At 29.4% G+C, this 24650-nt stretch overlaps 1 protein-coding gene across 5 annotated transcripts in view; it reads right to left on the reverse strand.

The window, feature by feature from the left end:
• Positions 1-210: 210 nt before the first annotated feature.
• Positions 211-24650, reverse strand: part of Mgat4a (alpha-1,3-mannosyl-glycoprotein 4-beta-N-acetylglucosaminyltransferase a) — a 45091-nt gene continuing 20651 nt past the window's right edge. For 4 of the 5 annotated variants that reach the window (XM_089224707.1, XM_015510814.2, XM_015510816.2 and 1 more), the window contains 7 exons: positions 16832-17164; positions 10796-10929; positions 10637-10683; positions 10246-10556; positions 10050-10180; positions 9675-9782; positions 8358-9591 (listed from right to left, as the gene is read on the reverse strand). In XM_089224707.1, the coding sequence (XP_089080833.1) occupies positions 9532-9591; positions 9675-9782; positions 10050-10180; positions 10246-10556; positions 10637-10683; positions 10796-10929; positions 16832-17164 (1124 nt within the window). In that variant the 3' untranslated portion in view covers positions 8358-9531. Of the gene's footprint in view, positions 459-8357; positions 9592-9674; positions 9783-10049; positions 10181-10245; positions 10557-10636; positions 10684-10795; positions 10930-16831; positions 17165-24650 lie in introns of those variants that run through there. The other variant, XR_016191216.1, reaches the window with a different exon arrangement.

Below are 24650 nucleotides of genomic sequence, written 5' to 3' on the forward strand. Positions count from 1 at the left end.
CGATAACGAGTGCTGGACGAGAAAATAAGTACTACAGTGTCTTACTAGCTGTTTTTAAAAGTGTTATTCACCACAACGTCTCCGTGTCCACTCGTAAGATAAAATATTCTAAAAAAGGAGTAAAGAAAAACAGTGACACTTGGTTTTTTTAAAAAAAAGGAATTAAATATAATAAAATATATCAAAAAACAAAATAATCAAATGAAACTTAAAAATACTGCTCGTTAACTACGACAATAAGCGAAACAAAACAAAAAGCCTCGTTCCCGCCGCAGACGTTGCTTTATGTAGTGGTAGCAATTTTGATGACTCAGCTTGATTGCAGACTTCTGTTTCGTATGTTATTTTAATATTTATAATTTCATTATATATACAACAGTATAAAGTTTTGTCGTTATTATTTTTAATGATTTTACCGCTGTAAGGTTATAGTTGTCATCACTTATAGTTCACTGCAGCTGTAAAATTATAAAACTATATCCTCGAGTATAGGTATTTTCATACATGCACTATATTTATGTTCGTGTATTAAGTATTCATGTTCAATTTATTTTGTATTTTTTAATATTATGGAAAGGAAATCGTAAGACTTCAATCAATTTAAAAGTGTTTTTTTTCTGAATGTCTGAATAAAACAAAATCGATTTTTTTCAACCACAGAAAAAAGAATTTAATTAAAATCAAGAATATATTCATTGAGTTATTTATAACGTCGGAGTATAGGATAAAGTAGTGAAGTTACATTCTTGCTAGAAAATAAAAAAATAAGATGATATACCAAGATATTCGAATTAAAAAAAAAAAAAAAACGATTTTTAGTCATAGAAGTCGTTTCAATTACACAAGATACACTCTCTAATGTGTATACCCTGTTAAAGTTTTATTTTATTCAACTTTTATGTTGTATAAAATCAATTTAAATAGGTACCAAACGAAGTTTTTACCGTTCTTTATTTATATTATTTCAGTCTATTGAACCCTACAAAAAATATTATTTTATAAGCTGTTTTAAAAAATTACGTGTAAGTTCTCTCATTTTTCTTTTTATAGAAATTTAAAATCTATTAAGAAACTTTTCCTCGTTATTTATTTAAAGTTTTTGTCCACATTTTTCCTGAAATTTTTATGTTCAAAGTTTTAAGTTTTAATAATTTTCTTACTTATAAGTTTAACAGCTATAATCACTTAAGTTTAATATTATATATAGGAATGGAATGGTAATATAAATATTATGTAATTTATTCAACGTAAAGTTTTATTTCTCAACTCTGTTTTTGTTAAAATTAAATTATTATGATGAACTATATTATAGAAAATTATATATTTATATATTATCTCAATAAGCCTTATTAAGAAGAAATGTTTTGTACTTCAAACGGTCCATTATAGAAAAAAAATTATTTTTTTACTGTTTAGAATTTGGTAAAAGATCAAACAATTTCAAAGCAGAGTTTATTAATTGATAAAAACTAATATGATTTTAGTTTTTACAATACTAGCATTATTATTGCTAATGAAATTTAAATACTTAGAGGCATTAAATTAAGTGACTTACTGATATTATTTTAAATGGGATACGTATAAATAATTGTACTATTACGAACATTGGTTTTCGAACTATAAATTATAATACTTACTATTAAATAAATCATAACAATTATGAAAAGGTTTTTTTTTATTACTCTTCATTGATTATACTTACTCATTTTCATTTACAATATTTATCTATGGTCACTCACGCTGACGAGTGACGACATTTCAAAATGTTAAGCTGACTCAACCAGAATAAAAACATAATATATTCTACTTATACTATTCAAAAACTAACAGCTGGCCATTCAAGTAAACATTCAAAATTAATCTCTGATAAATCTATGTTTATATACATATAATGTAGTACATACCCAACGCGGTTACCGTTCACGTTTAATATATCTGACCTTATATTCATCCAATTTAAATAAATATCTGCAATCTCAACGATTTCAGAAGTTAAATATAAAGTTATGACACTGCTCCCCCATCCAATTTTCAGTCAAAAAAGAATATCGTCAACAGTCGGTTACATTTACTACACTCATATATAAAATCAAGGATCTCAATCTATAATATAATCATTATAATCTAAACTGTAGAAATCATTATAATTGTATAAAATATTCCCGTTTTTCTGTTTATTTCGTTTGTCTTGTATTGTACATGGAAATTACTACCTTCCAAAGTACAAACTAGATCCAATTTGCTACCAAAAACCAACCTCGAAGTTGAAATTTGAAACATTTTCTCTATTAAAAAAAATGTCTGCAAACACACACACACACAAAAAAAAAAAGCGGGTAAGTCGTGGATGTCGCTCTGCTGTATAGTAGCTAGGTTACAAGTGGGTTACTGTAATGGATGGAATTAAATTTGAATCCAATGATATTATTATATCATTGTATACGAAAAACGATTCTGAACGAAGACAGTTTATCTGTCTAGGATATATTATAGATTATTAAAAATTTTCAAATCTTAGATTTAAAAAGAAAAATTTTTATGAATTTCTAGTTTAAAATAATTTGTGAATTTTCGTGATTTTTACTTATGTTGTCAAAATTCAAACTTTGAACGCTTGTAAAAAAAAATTGTGCCAATATATATTTCTTTTATTTTTCACCTGCTATTGTAAAAATATGTTAGGAGCCTTATATTAAATTTTCAAATCTTAGATATAAAAGGAAATTTTTTTATGAATTTCTAGCATAAAATAATTTATGAATTTTCATGATTTTAACGTATGTTGTCAAAATTCAAAATTTGAAAGCTCGTAAATAAAAATTGTGACTATATTTTTATTTTATTTTTCACCTGCTATTGTAAAAATGTGTTAGAAGCCTTAAAATGAGTTTTATATAAAAAAATTTTTTTGTAAATACATATTATTATTTTGATACGTACTATGTATAATTTAGATTTGACTGATTTGGAACTATGTGTGTAGTACGAAAATTTGAATACTTTAGGGACTGGTGGCATATACGCATATATAGTCCTATAAGTTAATACTTATTTTTATTTATTACTGCTATAACCAAAAGAACCGGTAAGAATCATGTAAAGAAAATGCCAATCTTAATAACTGGTAAAATTTTCAAGTATCTAGGACTCATACTTTTTGAATAATAACAAATATTTAAAATCGTTTCAGGATAAATCGTTATCGTTACGCTATTTCGTAAAAATTTAAAATTCAAACGCAATTAAAATTTTTCCTATAATGACGCTTCGAGTTTTCTCTATAGCTACTTGAAGTAAAACTTATGGAAAACTTAGTGATGTATTCTTAATCTTTAGTTATAAACACAAAAAATTTTATGATTTTTCAGCTTCAAAATTACTTGCAAATTTTCACATTTTCGACAGATTTCGTAAAAATTTGAACTATAAACGCTTATAAAAAAAAATTGTGCCTATGTATTCTTATAATTTTTTAGTCACTTTAAGAATAACTTATGAGGAACTTTGTATTAAATTTTCAAGTATTTTGATAGGGCCAAAAAAATTTTATCGACACTTCAAAAAAAATTTTTCAGACAAATTGAAAATTTTAGTCGTCTATAAATATCTCAAAAAAAAAAAAAAAATTTTGAAAATTTAATCATGTAAAGACAATACCAATCCTAATAACTGGTAAAATTTTCAAGTATCTAGGACTTATACTTTTTGAATAATAACAAATATTTAAAATCGTTTCAGGATAAATCGTTATCGTTACGGTATTTTGTAAAAATTTAAAATTCAAACGCACTTAAAATTTTTTCTATAATGATACTTCGAGTTTTCTCTATAGCTACTTGAAGGAAAACTTATGGAGAACTTAGTGTTGTATTTTTAATCCTTAGTTATAAACGAAAACAATTTTATGATTTTTCAACTTCAAAATTACTTGCAAATTTTCGCGTTTTCGACAGATTTCGTAAAATTTTGAACTATAAAAGCTTATTAAAAAAAACTTGTGACTTACGATTTTTGCTACAATAAGAAAAACTCATAAGGGACCTTGTATTAAATTTTCAAGTTTTTTTGGTCGTCCAACATTTTTTTACCGACACTTCAAAAAAAAATTCTCAAAAAAAGTGTAAATTTCAGTGGTCTATAAATAACTCAAAAAAAGTCAAAAATTTTTGAAAATTAAACTGTATATAGAGAACACTAACATAAACATTTGGTGAAAATTTCAATTATTTAAAGTGATTATTTTTTGAATTACAACCATATAAAAAAATCGATTTGGTTAGGTTTTGCCTAATTTTGCGTAAAAATTCCCGTTTTTCTGTCATTTTTTTTTTGTTTTTCTCGATTTTTTTTGAAAACTGTTGGAAAATGTTTACTTTTGACCTCTATAATGCACCAAGGATCTTCAATTTTACATCGGAAACCACCCCCAAAGTTTGAAATCGAAGCATTATTTCGACTAGTTATGCTGTACACAGACACAAAAAAAAAAAAAAAAAACACACATCATTGTAAAATCAATACATTCATCACTTCGTTCAGAATCTAAAACTGAACACTTTATCAGGTCCATTTCCCTGGCACCCCCACTTTGGAATTTCGAAACAAAACTAAGAGCCTTTTTTTGTGCTTCATCTGTGCTGATTTGTGCTGAAAATCCCGACATTTGTGCTTTTGAACTTCCCGAGATACGAACGTTTTTCATAGGGGGTGCTGGGGAAATGGTTGCACCCCCACTTTGGAATTTCAAAACAAAACTAAGAGCCTTTTTTTGTGCTTCATCTGTGCTGATTTGTGCTGAAAATCCCGACATTTGTGCTTTTGAACTTCCCGAGATACGAACGTTTTTCATAGGGGGTGCTGGGGAAATGGTTGCACCCCCATTTTCATATTTAAAAATTTGAATGGTGTCATTAATTTGTGCTTCATCTGTGCTGATTTGTGCCGAAAATCCCGACATTTGTGCTTTTGAACTTCCCGAGATACGAACGTTTTTCATAGGGGGTGCTGGAGAAATGGTTACACCCCCATTTCCATATTTAAAAATTTGAATGGTGTCATTAATTTGTGCATCGTTTGTGCTGATTTGTGCCGGAAGTCCCGACATTTGTGCTTTTGAATTTTCCGAGATACGAACGTTTTTCATAGGGGGTGCCTTGGAAATTATTTGACCAAATTTTAACCCTTATAACAAGTATCATAAGGCCATATTAAGGCTATAATAACCCTTAGTAAGAAATAGTGTTATTATTATTTTGTAATTTAGTATAGTATAATAATTATAGTTTTTACACAATATTTTATAAACTATTAGTTTTTTACATGTATTTTTATGTTTACTTTTTATAATTAATTAAATTGTTGTTATATATTATATGTATCATATTATATGTGTTAAAAAACCTATATCGATTTATATACCAAATGTCTAAAATACATGATCAATAACATAATAATTACTACAATATAATATAATATTAATAATGATTGTATGATTTGAATTCCATTTATTTAATAAAACATATTTTATCATAATGAATTGTAATATGATGTGTCAACTAGGTATTAAAATAATATTATATGTGTTTAAAAATGGTTTTCCTAGGCACAATAATTAAAGAAAAAGTATAACGACTACATAATTACAATTATTATCCTTTATTAATAAAATACATAAATTATTACAAACTTAAAAATGTACAACAATTTAATAAAAATTTAAACAAAATGTTTTTAAATACTTAACAACTCATTGGGGTAAACAGTTTATTTTATTATAACGTCAAAACAAATAAATTAATACAATCGTGTATACGTACATTATAAAATACATATTACATACAAATAAATAGACATTTTTTTTTTCATTTTCACATCACTTTGTAATCATGTATATCTGCAATTTATTTTTAGTACATAGAAACAAATTTATTCATACAAGTTTAATTGTAATAGTTATATAATATACTCGTAATATTTATTAATTTTGTATGCCCGTAATGCTGTAGTAGTATAGTTTTCATCTTATTTGTTTCGGTGCCCAGGTAAAATGACGACATTTTTGGAATACAATAGAAAAATACTGTGCGCGTGCGGTAAGGACTAAGGACGTAGGACTATTGTACGTAATAGCCTATAATGACCAATGGGTCTGTTATAAACCGGTACCTTAAGTCCAAAGGTCTCCTAGTGATCAGTTTTGTAATTTTCATGCATAGTAAGAAAACGATTTTTATAGTTTGTCATTTGTGATTTTGTATGGTCACAGACCACAGTGAGACTACCAGTTTTTTTAGTTTGTTTAATACCTAGTTGACACATCATATTACAATTCATTATGATAAAATATGTTTTATTAAATAAATGGAATTCAAATCATACAATCATTATTAATATTATATTATATTGTAGTAATTATTATGTTATTGATCATGTATTTTAGACATTTGGTATATAAATCGATATAGGTTTTTTAACACATATAATATGATACATATAATATATAACAACAATTTAATTAATTATAAAAAGTAAACATAAAAATACATGTAAAAAACTAATAGTTTATAAAATATTGTGTAAAAACTATAATTATTATACTATACTAAATTACAAAATAATAATAACACTATTTCTTACTAAGGGTTATTATAGCCTTAATATGGCCTTATGATACTTGTTATAAGGGTTAAAATTTGGTCAAATAATTTCCAAGGCACCCCCTATGAAAAACGTTCGTATCTCGGAAAGTTCAAAAGCACAAATGTCGGGACTTCCGGCACAAATCAGCACAAACGATGCACAAATTAATGACACCATTCAAATTTTTAAATATGGAAATGGGGGTGCAACCATTTCTCCAGCACCCCCTATGAAAAACGTTCGTATCTCGGGAAGTTCAAAAGCACAAATGTCGGGATTTTCGGCACAAATCAGCACAGATGAAGCACAAATTAATGACACCATTCAAATTTTTAAATATGAAAATGGGGGTGCAACCATTTCCCCAGCACCCCCTATGAAAAACGTTCGTATCTCGGGAAGTTCAAAAGCACAAATGTCGGGATTTTCAGCACAAATCAGCACAGATGAAGCACAAAAAAAGGCTCTTAGTTTTGTTTTGAAATTCCAAAGTGGGGGTGCAACCATTTCCCCAGCACCCCCTATGAAAAACGTTCGTATCTCGGGAAGTTCAAAAGCACAAATGTCGGGATTTTCAGCACAAATCAGCACAGATGAAGCACAAAAAAAGGCTCTTAGTTTTGTTTCGAAATTCCAAAGTGGGGGTGCCAGGGAAATGGACCTCACTTTATCGCAAAACTAATACATTCAACGTGCCGTTTAAAATCTAAAATGTAAATTCTTTTTAATTGCTTTTAATAACTTGTTCTATGGTGTAACTCAATATTGTTTTTAATAAATTATTTTAAGCGTAACTATGAACACTGACAACAAAATATTATAAAGCATATTATTGTAAATAATACGTCTAAGTTAAAACCAAACACGAAACATTGTGCGTACTGAGCCTATGAATAAATTTATGAAATTTATGAGTCTTAATCTATAATGTATTAGTAATTAGTATATTATGTAGAACGGGTAATTTTAGGTGATTATAAAATATTTTTGAAAATAAGTTTTGGTGTAAGCTTGTTTATTTATGGCTATCATGAAATCAGCAATTTTTATAGAAAACAGTAATATATATTTAGTACCTAACATTAGCTTATAAATACTTAGACAGATACATAATATCATACGTTGATAATACACATAATATATCCCATTGAAAATTTACTATTATTGCTAGAACTACCATCAATAAGTACTTTTACAAACATTTAAACATATCAAATTTTTAATAATATATTGTGGATGTTTTTTTGCGTCAGTGTGACATATATGATGTATGTACAGAAGTCACTCGATAATTTGAAAAACTCTATAAATCTAATTAAATGCAGAGTCCCCTGAGAAAATCTCTATAATTAAAAGAAAATACATGTAGGTATTCCAGTTCCCTCGATAATTTGAAATGTCTGTTGCATAGGCGTAAATTTGGCTTGCTAGAAGGGGGGGGGGCTAACGCTAAGATTATAATTTATAATTTATAATCTATAACATTAGAAATTTATAACAAGGCTATACTATTTTTTAGGGGGCTAAGCCCCCCTAAGCCCCCCCCCCCCAAATTTAGCCTATGGTCTGTCCGTGAGACACAATCTATAATTCGAGTTTTTATTCCACTAACCTCTATAATTCAAATAAAAATCTTACTATCAGTAAGTTAGACAACATGGACCAGATTGTGGCCAGCATTTTATCACAAAAAAAATATATATAATAATAATAACAGATTTCTCTAATATGTAAAATATAATAATATAATAAATAAATATCAATTAATAAATTACTTTAAAATACAATAATAATATTTATAATAAATAAATTTTATATGTACATACATACAATTTTTCACCTCTTTTTAATTTGAATTAATTTTTTTCCATCCATTATTCAAACACTCGGTAAATCAAAAATCTCTATATATCAAATGTTTAACTAGGTCCTTGAATTTCTAACTATCGATTGACTACTGTATATCTCTTTTCTACAGAATACCATCAACATTTCTGAATTTTTTGTTTCTAAAATTATTTTATGATTTTTACTGAAGTTAGTTAACATATCTAAGATCCAAATATCATACTATGTACATTTTACATTTAATATTGTGATAATACTTCAAGGTAAATATTATTCACATTATGATGATCTATGAATTTCAACAACTAATCCAAAAGTTATAAAATAAACTCCCATGTTTATCTTAAGTAGGTACCTTTATACCTATATAAATTCAATAAGAAAATATTTAATAATTTAACGGCTACCTAGGTAGTTATATTTATCTATAAATAGTTCATATTCTACAAAATAATGATATCACTTGGGCACATAATTATTTTAATTAATAACATTTTAAAAGTGGTATATTTAATTAGTTTTGTATACATGATATATCAACTAAAATAGTGTACAAATTCAGTTAAAAATTGAATGAACACTAGAATAATTAGGTCCCTTAAATTAACCCTGAATAATTGTGTTTTTTTACTATCATTTGTTTCCCTTTAAATATTATATATATATATATTTAATTTTTATAAATTTTCAAAATCACAATATATCATTGGTTATTTTTGGCGTAAATTGAATGGAAATAAATGCAATATGCAGATGTGTATTTCACATGAATATAAAAACATAATTAATACTGTTCAATGATATGAAAATAACCTGCAATATTATTATAATATGTATTATTCTCATATTACTTATTTATCCCATATTACGACGTTTAAATTTTAACTTCATAGAATTTTAATAATATAATAGCTGTGCTTACATATTATTTACAAATTATTTCACTCGAGCAATCACAGACGATTCATTTTTATTTTTATATCATCATCGTTTGATGTAATCTTTTTTGATTTTCGCTACAGGTAACCTGTACCTTGCCATAGGTCATTTTCCTTTGATCTTATTTATGCGTTTTACATTGACACTTTTCTTGAAAAGACCGTCCTGTGAGGCAAAAAATATTTATTTACTTAGTACTTTACGTACATATCTATTTAAATCGTAGTATTTTTATCTATTTTTTTTACCTTCAACAGTTGAATTTTGCCATTCAATGATGACCTGGTTCCAATATGTTGAAAAAGAGACGGCCTGAATGTTACCCATATTTCGTCTTTTCGTTTTTGACAATCTCTCTTAAGAATAATATATTTTATTAATAATATTATCAAAATAGCATAGGAGTAACTAACATATTGTGTTTAAATTTTGTTTTGTATGGCTTAAAAATTCAGAGGTCTTAAATTTTAATGGAAAATTAATTTACTGCATTTAAAAATTAAATGTAACTCCTAATTATCCATATTATACGCAGTTTAATTTGAACTAACGATTATAAACGAACAATTTTTTCAAAAAATTTAATTCTTATATATATGCCTGCCATGAAACAATTTACTTACGAGATCTTTTTCAAGATTACAAGCTTTTGTCTCCATCATTCCGTCAAGAAGCCAATCCCCCGGCTTATCGTTATAAAACATCACGATGAATTGTATCAGCCACGGTAAATCTGAACATCTCAACATTTTGCCTAAATATACGTTGTACATTTTTATACCACTAGTGATGTTACTTTGTAACTGAAATAAATATTACCAATAAAACCTAGTCGACAAAAGTCTAATATGAACCATTCTTGTCCGTCGGCTATTCTCTGCAAAGCTGTTTTTTTCATAATTGTGTGGAATTGAGGCTTTGCGACTACATCGTCTTCGAGTTGGACATAAAACGATCCTTTCGGTTGGCAGTACATCATCAAGAAAACATAGTCTAAATTTTGTTTGCTCCTCCATCGGACCCGGTCTTCGGAGTCACCGAGTGTAATGCGAAGCTTGTTGAAATCTGGATAGTACTCTGGGGATGGAGCGATTATGTCTACGAGACCCGAGTTCATTGCTTCCGGTAACCTGAAGTCAAATATTCAGAAATAATAATATTAATTTGTAATTTGTAATCAACATCGTAAATAATGGAAATAATTACTCACCGATTTTTGATTTCCACAGTTACTTGTTGCGTGTATTCCTGATCGATCTGTAACAATTATAACACGTTTGATATTAATATATTATATTATTTAACATATTAATCTATCGTGGTAACATAATCAATTATTTTATATTAAGTTGTTACAAGTATACATTACTTCGCCAATCATAACTACTATTAACGAATCTTTCTGTTCAGTTTGATTCATATTGCTTATGATGTTAATCAATGTCTGTATCAAGTAAGTCTGTTGTTGGCGACGAACAGTAGGAATTCCAAATACCATTGACACTAAAAGAATAAACACACATTTAAATTGTTGACATCATCATTCATTATTTTAAAATAGAAATCGATGTTTAATAAAATAAATGAAATTATAAGTGATTTAAGATAGAGATGAGAATAAAAATTTATTCAAATTTATGTTATTTTAATCTTGGATGGAGACGATCTAATTTATTTGAGTTTGTATAGATTGTGGTAGGAGGGAGATATTTTTGGTATACTGGTGTAAGTGTTGAACTAAGTTTCAATTAATTACAAAAAATGTATGTGTATACATTCGTTTTATCAGTAGGATACAAACATTACACTTAACAAATATATTTAGATATACATTCATACAGTTCATTGAATAAAATATTGATACAATATAATCGAATGTGTATCTAAATATATTTGTCCCAACATGGACATTTTTGTTTACGAACCATGTACCACTATAAACAATCGGTGCTTAATTTTTGTATTATATATTGGTTATACGACAAACTATAATGTTAAACTAACTACAAAAAAGTTGTATTTATAACCTAGGTTAGTAATTTATTATAATTTGGACGATAAAAATATACAATAATCATAATGTGTACCTAATATTGTTAGTGACATTTTTGTAAGGTTTTATATTATATCATTTAATTACTAGGTAATTATTTTAAGTGCATGGTTTAATAGTAAAACGTAGTTTCAAGAATTTATTAACTGACAATTTATTCATCACGTACATTGAAATTAATAACTAATAATAAAATATCATTTTTTTATTCTCTTTTATTTCTTTATTAATCATTGAGTTATTATAATGTTTAGTTAAAATCTCAATATCAAAAAAAAAAAAAAAAAACAAAAATTCTCTTTTACGATTAACAACTACTAACATCATTTAGATCAGTGGTTCTTAACGGGGGTGGTACTGCTCCCTTGGGGAATTTCGGTTTCTCTGGAGGGTATTGAGGGGGTGATGTGCTTTTTCAAACTCGAAGATTAAAAATAATACAATTTATTAATATTATATAACAACATTACAAATAAACATGAAATCAGAATATAGTTGTAATTGCGTACGCTATACAACGGCATACGTCAACGTCATGTTATCTAATCGCATTTTACGTATCCGGAACGTCTTATTTATAATAGATTTATTTTTACATTTTCAACCATTACTGGACTATTGTATACTGTACCTTACAGTGCGTGATTGAAATTGCAATGGTGAACGTCGCGTTTTCGAATAAACGAGTGTGTTTTTCTGACAAAATTAATAGACTTCATTTTAACTTAGTAATTTGAAATATAAATATTTTTTAATGAGTTATCATATAGTGCAAAAAATAAGTGCCATCAGTATTTAGTAGACTACCTAAATTTTGGTTTTATCGCATCACCATTTAATATACAGTTACCGTTTTCCCTTATATGTGAAAAAACATACATGCGAAAAAAATTTATAAATAATTTAAGAGAAAATAATTTTGCACTACAGATTGACGAATCAACTGTGACAGATAATAAAGCTATATTACTAGCTTACGTGAGGTTTATTAATGAACGTAAATAAATCGTCGAGGAAGTATTGTTTGTTACAAGTTATAAGTTTGATCACTGATATCAAAGGGTCGTCGATTGGGTTTATAGCCCACCTAAAAAAATCCGTCCCAAGTGTTATTTGTGTTGATTGTGTTATACATTTCCAAAATTTTGCTGGTAAAAACTAAAGTGGTGTCCTGCAGGAAACCCTTCAATTCGTCATAAAAACTGTAAACAATATTAAAGCAAGTTCATCCAATGACCGCATGTTTCGAGAAATTTGTCATGATAATGAAGATTTTGAAAGATTACTTTTACATACAGTAGTAAGACGGCTTTCCAAAGGAAAATGTTTGTGTCGTTTTATTTCATTATTTGACTCTATCATTGAATTTATCGATAAAATTGATCCTGTCTTAAAAGACAATTTGAAGCAACCAAAAGTTGAGATTGGGTACCTAACAGATATTTTTGAAAAAATGAATGAATTCAATTTGAAGTTTCAATGGAATAAGATGAACTTTATCAAAGCCAAAGGAATAATTTTCTCATTCATTTTTAAATTTCATATTTACAGAACAAACATAAATCGTCAAGAGCTGAGTCAGTTTCCGAATGTCAAGTCATGTTCAGACGCAAATAGTTTAATCCCAGAAACCAAAATTCTAATTTTCACTGATCATATTTTTCAGCTCAAAAAAGAAATGAAATCAAAATTTCAAGACCTACATGAATTATAAATCTGTAATTGGATTTTAGATCCATTTTTGTTTGAATCTGTGGAAGATCTCAAACCTCATTTATAATAAATGGAGTTCATCGATATTTAACACGACAGTGAGGCACAACTTGTTTTTACGCAGGTCGGTTACGAGCTTGCCTAGATTAAGCTTAAAAACACTTATCCACAACTATGGCAACAAGTTAAATTGCTGCTTCTCTCTTTCCCGTCAACGTATCTAGTTGAAAAAAGATTCAGTGTTGTTCATCTTTTGACGAAACAAGGAAATCGGTTGGACATTTGCAACAAAGGTGATCTACGTTTAGCTTTGTCGCTTTGGCCAATATCGAACCAGACATCACCACATTAGCTGCTACTCATCAGGCTCAGGGCAGTCAATGATAGGTATAATTTTTATATTTTATAATTTTTTATTTTTCATAGTTGAGTAACTCTTTTTGTATAGTGAAGTACAATTGTTTTATTAAATAGTGTAAAATATAACCATTACTATCTAAAAATAAGAGTTTTTACTTTAATTAACAATGTTATAATATTATACTGATGAATATATATATATATATATTTTAAACAGGGAGATTGATTTATCAAACAACACTCATTTTTTTTTCAAAAAGTATTGACTTTTTTCAAAATCGTAGATTTACACTCTTCTTGAATTGTATATATTTTTTATATTTTTTGCCATTATATTTAATAGGTAAACTACTATCAACTTTTGATTTTCAAATGGTGACCTATACTTAAAATTTCATAAATTAATAAAGCTATTTTTTTATTAATTATTACGTTAAAATATCAAATTTAGCGCTAGTAGTTTATGAGTTATAGGTATTTAAAGTTTAAATTGGCGGAGTGGAATGGTACGGGATTACCCCGCAAAATGTTTGTCCACTACTCCGCTTGTCTAAACTTAAAATACTTATAAGTTATAACTCATAAACTACTCGTTCTAAATTCAATTTTTATGAATCAAAATACTTAGAAAAATATTCTGCTTTGGAATATGAAATTAAAAAACTATATTGTCATTCAAAAAAGTAAAAAACTTAAAAAATGATAAGGATAAAAAAAATATTTAAAAAATATAATTTTTTAATAAATTAATGAATTAAATGTTCTTAAAACAACTTGAAACTATGTAAAAAAATATTTTGAAAAAATTCAATACTTTTTTAAATAATGAGTGTTTTTTGAAAAAAGAATCACCCTGTATATGTATATATTTATAAGAAGTAAGAAGAAAATATAATTTTGCATGAGGGGGGGGGGCGTTAGCAGTTAGTTATTACGATAAAGGGGGCGATGATCTAAAAAAGGATAAGAACCACTGATTTAGATAATAAAATTAATTGTGCCTTATGTACCAACATATTAAAAATGAAAACAAACATACATGTACCTAGGTAATATAGTAGGTATTACAACTTTAGTTGCTTAATTAATACATAAGTTCAACATTTCCCAGGTAATCTATGAAATTACTTATTTTAGATTCTGAACGAAGTGATGAATGTATTGATTTTACAATTATATTGTGTTTTTTTTTTTTTTATGTTTTTTTTTTGTATCTGTGTACAGCATAACTAGTCGAAATAATGCTTCGATTTCAAACTTTGGGGGTGGTTTCCGATGTAAAATTGAAGATCCTTGGTGCATTATAGAGGTCAAAAGTAAACATTTTCCAACAGTTTTCAAAAAAATCGAGAAAAACAAAAAAAAAATGACAGAAAAACGGGAATTTTTACGCAAAACCAGTTTTCGACCAAATTGATATTTTTATATGGTTGTAATTCAAAAAATAATCACTGTAAATACTTGAAATTTTCACCAAATGTTAATGTTAGTAATATCTATATACAGTTTAATTTTCAAAAACTTTTTCGACTTTTTTTGAGTTCTTTATAGACCACTGAAATTTTCGATTTTTTTGAGAATTTTTTTTTGAAGTGTCGGTAAAAAAATGTTGGACGACCAAAAAAACTTGAAAATTTATACACGATTCCTTATGATTTGTTCTTATTGTAGTTAAAAAAAATTAAATATCGTAAATCACAATTTTTTTTAAATAAGCGTTTACAGTTCAAAACTTTACGAAATCTGTCGAAAACGCGAAAATTTGCAAGTAATTTTGAAGTTGAAAAATCATAAAATTTTTTTCGTTTATAACTTAGGATTAAAAATACAAAACTAAGTTTTCCATAAGTTTTCCTTCAAGTAGCTATAGAGAAAACTCGAAGCATCATTATAGGAAAAATTTTAAGTGCGTTTGAATTTTAAATTTTTACGAAATAGCGTAACGATAACGATTTATCCTCAAACGACTTTAAACATTTGTTATTATTCAAAAAGTATAAGTCATAGATACTTGAAAAATTTTACCAGTTATTTAGATTGGCATTTTCTTTATATGATTTAATTTTCAAAATATTTTGACTTTTTTTGAGGTATTTATAAACAACTGAAATTTTCAATTTTTCTGAAAATTTTTTTTTGAAGTGTCGATAAAATTTTTATGGCCCTATCAAAATACTTGAAAAATTAATGCAAAGTTCCTCATAAGTTATAGTGATTAAAAAATTATAAAAATAAATAGGCACGATTTTTTTTTTATTAGGATTTGAAGTTCAAATATTGACTTAATTCATAAAAATTACGGCAATTTTCAAATTATCTTAGATCGAAATTCATAAAAGTTTTTCAATTTAATTCTAAGATTTGAGAATTTAATACAAGGCTCATAATATAGTAAAGTTCAAATTTTGTCTTAATACGTAAAAATTACGAAAATTCGCAAATTATTATAAGCTAGAAATTCATAAAAAATTTTCTTTTTAAATCTAAGCTTTGAAAATTTAATACAAGATTCCTTACAAATTTGTCAATCTCTATCACAAAAAAAATGTCCACCGGAAATTCAAATTAAATTTTTATTAACATTAGAATTTCAAATATTGACAAAAATTCGTCAAAACCATGAATATTTGCAAATTATTTTGTAGTTCAAAATTCATAATATTGTTTGTATTTATATCTAAGGTTATAAAATTTAACACCAAGTTTTCCATAAGTTTTGCTTCAAATAGCTATAGAGAAAATTTGAAGTGTCATTATAGGAAAAATGTTTTGAGCGTTCGAGTTTTAAATTTTTATGAAATCGCGTAATGATAACGATTTATCCTCAAACCAGGTATTCGTATATCTATGATAATATAAGGTATTATAACTACATGATAACTATAGTAATTGATTAACCATGTGTCCATGTCATATGCAAAATGCGTCTTAATTGAAAAATAAAATATTTGTTTCAAAATAGAATATATGACAATATTTAAATATAATATATCCTAGACTGACAAATCATCTCCGTTCAGAATCGTTTTTCGTATACAATGATACCTATCATTGCATTCAAATTTAATCCCATCCATTACAGTAACCTACAGTACAGCAGAGCAACATCCACGACTTACCCGCTTTTTTACTTTGCCCTTATCATATATATTGTTTACCTGTATATTTTTACTTATTTGTGCTACTATACGTAATATAATTGTATTGCTTGTAACTAATATTGTTTATCTGTACACCGTTCTAATTGGTCCCTTATGTATAATTTAATGAGTAAATAACCTGAATTTCTGCCTCCGGAATGCAATATCAAAGGCCTCAAATAATTCTCGTGGGAACGTAGATGGGGTAGGAATGTGTACACATCAAAATGTGCCATCGGTGACCTGATCATTTCAACGGACTTGTTGTAAGCTGCCATTAAGGATTCTATGTCTTCAGAAACAGAAACGTTCAGTGACTTAACGATCGTTTTGAGAACCAAGCTGAAATGCTTTATTAGTTGCTGGACGTCTTTGTCTTTCAGCTCATACAATCTGGTTAAGTGATCCACGCGCATTTCCATTTCCGCCATCTTGTACGTCACCGAACTGTGATCGTATAAATCTCTGGTATCTGTAATATTAAAGTGCTTACATAAATGACGCAGTCAAATAAATTAAAAACAAAGTACATAAAATATTTAATATATAAGTGTTCAAATTATATCTTAAATCGTTTTGTCAGTGGCACACATCTTTACGACTAGACGACGTGTATTTTATGATTTTACTTTTTTTGCACTTCAAACGTTTCACGACGAGAAGCGAAATCCAAGTTTATTATAATATAGATTTTTGTATTTTGTAGGTAGGCATACAATACGTGTATAATATACTATATTATATAATATGTTTAGGGTAGAATTTTTGAATTTTTATCGTATCAAAATATGTGGTACTTACACATTGCAGTATCCCACTTCTTTTTTCATTTACATTATTGGTCAATTTTAAACGTTTTTCAATTTTAAATACTTAGTTAAGCATTTTCTTAGTTAATTTTTTTTTAATTTGATTTAATTTTCAGTCGTGATTAAAAAAGTCTTTTTTGTTTATAGGTCCTAAGTAACACGTGATTCATAAAAATATTGTGCGATTTATAAAATAAAAGTGGGAAAGTAGATAACTACTTTGCTTTACAATAGATATCGAGTGTATCTCAAAATAATAATAGTCAATATAATGACGTATGTAATTAAAAAAATATATTTTTTAAATATTAATGAGAAAAAAGTTATTGACAGTGACAAATATAATTAGACACTATATAGGTACAATGTAAATATTATTATTTATATAAAGTTTAAGCCGAAATACTTCAAATTTAATTTAAGCCTTTCGGGAAAAAAGCATGATTATTTTCTGTTTCAAATTATTACAAGACATAGTATAAAATAATACAGAATATTAATTATGATGTTATTTTAATCGAGAAGCTCTTCTGAAAGCGTCGATCAATTCGGAGTTAATATTATACACTACTTATATTCTATATACGCACCATATTTCAATTTATACATGACCAGATTTTGTACTTAATTTGTACGAGTATTATGACGTCAAACGTAAAATACCTTGAAAGATTTTGGTTCTATTTGTGCAGTATATTTTTAAAATAAACTTCATCAAAGAATATATTTTATATTATTTTTCTCCTTTATATAATAACTTCGTATTATCCTTATTGACCTTATTTGTATCAGCATAAATTGATTTACACTTATAATTAATTTTAAATTGATGTATTTACGTAAAAAAAATACATAACCAGGATCTTGAATCCGAAGTAACCAGAAAACCTCAAAAATTGAATATCCTACACCTAAAACCCATATTAGCCAAATGGTTTTTTTCAATATACCCGAATTAATCGAAACCTGAATAAATAACTATAATAAATCCCAAACCCGGTTAATTTATTATTTTACAAATTTAATTTAGTAATATGTTATTTAAAATGTATCTTTTGAGATTAAATCTATTTTATTATTAGTGATCTAAAGATTAATTTTTATTTATTAATAAATATCTTTCATTATATCAACACATTTATCATTCACGTCGTTTCATCATTCAATAATATCGTTTGTCGACTATCAGTAATATTTTATGAAATTAAATAACATTACTGAGGGATATCCTATGGTCTAAAACATTTGTTAGGTATCTACATAAATAATATTATGATTTTCAAAATACGTTTATCCAGAAGTAAACTTAATATCCGTATTAACCCATATGAATCCGTGCAATAACGTTTGAATCTCCAGATGTCAGTTTAAATTTCTCATTACAGTTTCTGAACACGCAAATACATTCTGCAACTGCAACAACACTATAACTAAATAAAAACCTTGCAAATAACCTATAAATGTTGGCTAATTTTATAATATATAACTATACAAGATGATTCACCAACCCGCCGTTATTTTAAATTCTTTCTTTTAATAATGAATTTATTCGAATTTTGATTTTAGGAAACTCAAGTTCTGGGCGAAACTATCAGTTATCAACCTTTATCCCAGTAACAATGCTATGATATTCTACTTCACAGCATATTTTCTAGCATAAAATTGAATCTAGTTGGTAATTCAGTGGTATTATGACTGTTCGCGCCGCGATTAAATTAGGCTATCGCGTTTTGCTAATCGCTGTGCGACGGCACCTGTCGTAATCTGGTCTCCCGTCTCCTCCATCCACCACTTAGCCATGTCGGCTCCAACTATTCCGATACTGATTATGTTTATTTAATTTCTTTGTTTTTGTCTTTTGTCTTTTGTGTAATCAATTATTAATTATTATTCGGCCTTTTGCCTGGATTTATATTCTCATTGTGTTTCTCTCGTTTTATCTGTTCTGCGGCCAACGCCCTTATTATCTGAATTATTATTATTGTTTTTATTTTTTTTGTCGTCTGTGATGCTCGCTATTAAAGCGACTCAACGTTTTTGTTGTTGTTGAGATAGTTATATTGTAAGTCGCATTGAGCGCATCGTGAACATTATTCTTGCCGTGATAAACACAAGTTTGAGCCTTTTTAAATCCCGCATATGGGTGTCGCACTGTCATTGCTGTCGAGGCCATCTTTCCATCAGCGTGAGCGCGCCGTTGCGTAAGTCCGCCAGCACCCACTGTGGGTGTGTGAGAGGCCGCCCAGGTCGTCGAGTCCCGCAGTCCTGTTCAAATTTCGGCAGACCACCACCGTGACCGGACTTCAAATAGCTTTAAGTTTTAGTTTTAAGTATTGTCCCATGGTTTTGTGAGCTCTAGGGTCATTGCACCAGACCGGATCGATCACAGAGACCCCCGCCCCATAACTAAACTGAAGCATCCTAAGTCCAAACTCCCTTGTCCCATTCCTCGGTGTCGTCGTGCCCGTCTAGTTGCCTATCCGGACGGAATTTAGGCGTAGGCATACCAGGTAGTCTACCCGACCAATACGCGGCGGTCAAGTAGGCAGTGGCTTAGTTGTTGGCGTAGTGTGGCTTGGTGGAAACAGAATAGTTTGGCTCGTACAATGACTGTTTGAAATTAATTACAAACATCGATTGGATTAATGGGTTTTTTTTTTTTTTTTTATTGATCTATTTGTTACAACCCGGCATCTTAGGCCATTAGTTACAGTTTTTTTTTTTTTTTTTGTGATACTTTGTTACATAATTGTATTTACATTTACATTTACATTATATTTGTTTTATTAAATTAGTTGATTTTAAAAAATTAAGTAGTTTCCTGTTTTGGTCGGGATCCGGACCGAAGAGTGAATCAAGCGTTTCTGTAATATTGAAGTTTATTCGTTCCTGTTGATATAGTTGGCATTCCGTTAGTATATGTTTGATAGTGAGCGGGGTCCCACATCCTTCGCATGTGGGGGGTTCTTCTTTTGCCATGAGGTATCCATGTGTTAATCTGGAGTGCCCAATTCTGAGTCGATTTATAGTGGTTTCTTCTTTTCGGTTAAATTCATGGTTCTCCCAACTGAATGTTGTTCTTTTGATCTGGTTTAGTTTTGTGTCTTGATCGTTCCAGAGTATATGCCATTTTTTCCTTATTTGTGTTTGGACTGTCTTTTTGATGTCATCGTATGAGGAGATATTTAGTTTGGTTGTGTTTTTGGTAGATGCGGCAAGTTTAGCGCATTTGTCCGCTATTTCATTCCCTGCGATGCCGGTATGTCCGGGGATCCAAATTATTGATATTTTTTTTTTATTTGTTTTGGCTTCATCGAGTTGGTTTTGGATGAGGGCTGAGATGTCATTTGGGTTGTTTTTGTTTTGGATGTTCTTTATGGCGCTTAGGGAGTCACTAAGAATTAAAAACTTTGTGTGTTTAATAGTTTGGATGGTTTCAATGGCTTTTAGAATGGCTATGGCTTCGGCTGAAAATATTGAGCACTCGTTTGGGAGTTTGTATGTTATCTTGGTATTTTCAAATGTGATGGTAATGCCGACGCCTTCGTTTCCCTTTGAAGCATCGGTGTAGATTTTTTGGTGATCCTTGAAGTCGTCCAGGATATTGTAGACATGGCTTCTAAATATCTCAGGTGATGTATTTTGTTTAGAGAGGGCATTTAGTTCGGTATTGATTGCATAGGAGTAATCCCATGGGGGGTGTTATTGATTTCTCTGTGTATAATTTAAATTTGGGTTGCTGTATTTTAGTTGGTTAGCTTGGTTATTTCGTCATTTACGTCACTATTTTTATCTTTGTTGAGTCTGGATAGTCTTGCTATATATTTTATGAATAATTCTGTTCTTTTCAATGTAGGTGGGGATTTGCCTGCTAAGTTATAAATGCTGAGAATGGGACTGCTTCGAAATGCTCCTATTGCCAGTCTTAATCCACTGTTGCTTACTGCGTCGATCAGTTTTAGAGTTGCATTGGCTGCGGATCTCTATAGAATTGCGCCATAATTGATTTTGGCTTGGGTGGTTGCATTGAATATTTTCAGGAGTGACTTGGATTCACCGCCCCATGAGGTGTGGGATAAAATTTTAATTATTTTTAATGAGTTGGTTGTTATTTTTTTTAAATATTTTATGAAGGGTGACCAGGTTTGGCGTCTATCGAATATTACTCCTAGCATTTTTGTTGTGTTTTTATTGGTTATTGTGGTGCCATTTAAATTGATTACGATATCTTTTGCTCTTTTTTTTGTAAAAATTGTACATATTGACTTCCCTGGTGAGAAGTTGAAACCTGTTTTGTTTGCCCATGTTTCAATGTTGGTAGTAGTTGTTTGTAGTAGGTTTTTAACTGTTTCAATACTATTGCTCCTGCACCAGAAATTAAAGTCATCTGCATACATATTGCATTTTACAGGTAATCTGCAATTTTGGACTATGTCGTTAATTGATATTAAGAAGAGAGTTACTGAGAGGGCCGAGCCTTGGGGTACTCCATTTTCTTGCGTAAATTCGTGTGATAGGTAATTGTTGGCTCTTACTTTGAATTTTCGGTTTGATGTGAAATTAGATATTAAATTTAGAAGTCTACCCTTGTTGAGGACTGAATTTAATTTAACTACAATATTATGTCTCCAGGTGGTATCGTATGCTTTAGCAATGTCTAAGTTGATTACGCCCATAAATTGCTTGTTTTCAAATGTTTTGGTGATTTCTTCATTTATTTCGTAGAGGCTATCCATTGTGGATCTGTTTTTTCTGAAGCCGTTTTGTTTTGTTGAGAAGTTGATTTTTTCTAGAAACCAGGTGAGTCTGTAGTTTATTATTTTTTCTAGCAGTTTGCACATTGTGTTAAGTAGAGTTATCGGTCTGTATCCTTCGGGTTTGAATTGATTTTTATCAGGTTTAGGGATAGGAATTATTGTCCCGGATTTCCATTTTTGGGGCCAATATCCCTCATTCCATATTCTATTATAAATGTTAAGCAGAAGATTAAGAGTTTTTGTGCCAAAATTTTGGATGAAGACGTATGGGATGGTGTCGGGTCCGGGACTATTGCTTTTGCATTTTTTTAGTGAGTGTGTTAATTCCTGTATTTTAATTTCTTGGTTGATTTGTATTTGGTCGTGACAATTTTTATCAGAAGTATTACTTATAGCTTCTTTTTCGCATTTTTGTTTGTATCCTAGAAAGGGTTGTTTGTAGTTGTTGCCACTGCTATTATTATAAAAATATTCGCCGAGGTTATTTGATATTTGATCTGGTTTATTTATTAATTGGTTAGAATTTGGGTCGATTAAGTTGATTTTTTTATTTCGTCTTAGTCCTTTTAGAGATTGGATCTTGTTCCACACTGATTTTGAGTCTGTGTTTTTTTTTATGCTGTTAGTGAATTTTTCCCATGACGATTTTTTACTGGTTTTTATCAGGAATTTTGATTTGGCTCTTAAATGTTTTAGCAGTATGAAATGGTCTAGTTTATTTGTTTTCTAGAACTTTTTTAGGGCGTCGTTTTTTTCTTTAATTGCATTTTTAATGTCGTGGTTCCACCATGGTACTTTGGGTTTGGGGTTTTTTGACTTGTTTTTTCCTATAGTTAGGTTGGCAACTGCGATTATAGTTTCTGTCAATTGGTCGACCAAGTTTTCCATGTTTTGAGAATCAGATTTGTCTATATGAGATACTTTATCATCTAGTGTTTTAGAGAAAAGTCTCCAGTCTGGGTTTTTGAGATTCCATCTTTCGAGGTTGGGGATGCTATCGTTATAACGGGGGATAAGTTGTATTACAATTGGAAAATGGTCGCTGCTAGTGATATTATGAAGGACTGACCAGTTGAGTCTTTGTGCGAGGGATGCATTTGCGAATGATAGGTCAATATTTGAGAAGTTACCGTTGATTGGATTTATACGCGTTGGTTCCATGTTGTTAAGTAGTACCAGATCATCGTTTTTTTCCAGGATTTTGTCGATTTCTTTCCCTCTGCTGTCGGTGCTTTGGGAACCCCAGCTGACGTTGTGGCTGTTAAAGTCGCCAGTTATGATGAAGGGCTTGGGTAGTTGTTTTATTATATTTTCTATGTCTTTATCCGTAAATGTGTGTTGGTTGGGTAGATATATGTTGCATACGTTTACTTCAATATCATTGAGCTTTACTGCTACTGCTGTTACTTCAAGGCGTGTTGAGATGTAGATTTCTTTAGATGGGTATATAGAGGTGACGTATGTTGTTACTCCACCGCTGGCCCTTAGTCCGGTGGTTCTGGGTTTGCTAAAATCATTGTAGTTGGGTAGTTTTGCGGTGTTTAGATTTGTAAAGTTGGTTTCTTGGAGACAGATTATGTTGGGAGAGATTTCGGATATTAGTATTTTTAGTTCGTCTAACTTTTTGTAGAAGCTATTCATATTCCAATGTAGTATATTCATATGATTTGTATTTGTTTTGTTTAATCTATTTTTATTTATGCTAATTATTGTGTTTGGTATGGATGTGGGTGTTAGTTGTGTAATATGTTTAGGTTATGCATTGTAGATAATATATGTAACAACGATAATTAACTATTAGTGGATTATTGTTGTTGGGATAAAGGGGGGTCGGTTGAGTCATCTGAGAAAGACGAGAGAAGTGAGTTGGCAAGTCTCGTGAGTCTATTCTTGATTCTTAGGTTATTAATTTTCGGGCGGACCGTGTCGATAATTTCAATCATTTCCATGGATGAGATGTTGAATATCTTTACGATACTGTATGGGTTAGGTTCGGAAAGTGTGTTTTCGATAATGTATTTGAATTGATTGAAGTTGATTTTCAAATTTGGGATATTTTCAAAAGCCTTTTTTGCAGGACATAGCGCCTCATCTAGTTTCAATATAATCTGCTCTATCGAGTTTGTGCGTCTTGGTTTTTTTTGTGGGAGTTGCGGGTTTTTGGCTGAATCTTTTAATTTTGTTTCGAGTGTACCGATGATGTTCTGTGTCTTTGCGATTTCTGTTCGGGGTGATGTAGCGTCGATTGAGGTTTTCGCGATAAACGTGCTATCCTGACAGCTGGACCTAGATGATGATGGTGTGGGTCTTTTTTCCTGTGCGGGTGTTTCCTGTGTGACTGGTGGGTTGATTATTGTTTCCTTGGGGTTTTCTTCAGTGCGTGGTATATCCA

The sequence above is a fragment of the Diuraphis noxia genome, unplaced genomic scaffold, assembly GCF_037042655.1.
Source record: "Diuraphis noxia isolate RWA-SAM2 unplaced genomic scaffold, SU_Dnox_SAM2 contig0003, whole genome shotgun sequence".
In the NCBI taxonomy this organism is placed as follows: Eukaryota; Metazoa; Arthropoda; class Insecta; order Hemiptera; family Aphididae; genus Diuraphis; species Diuraphis noxia.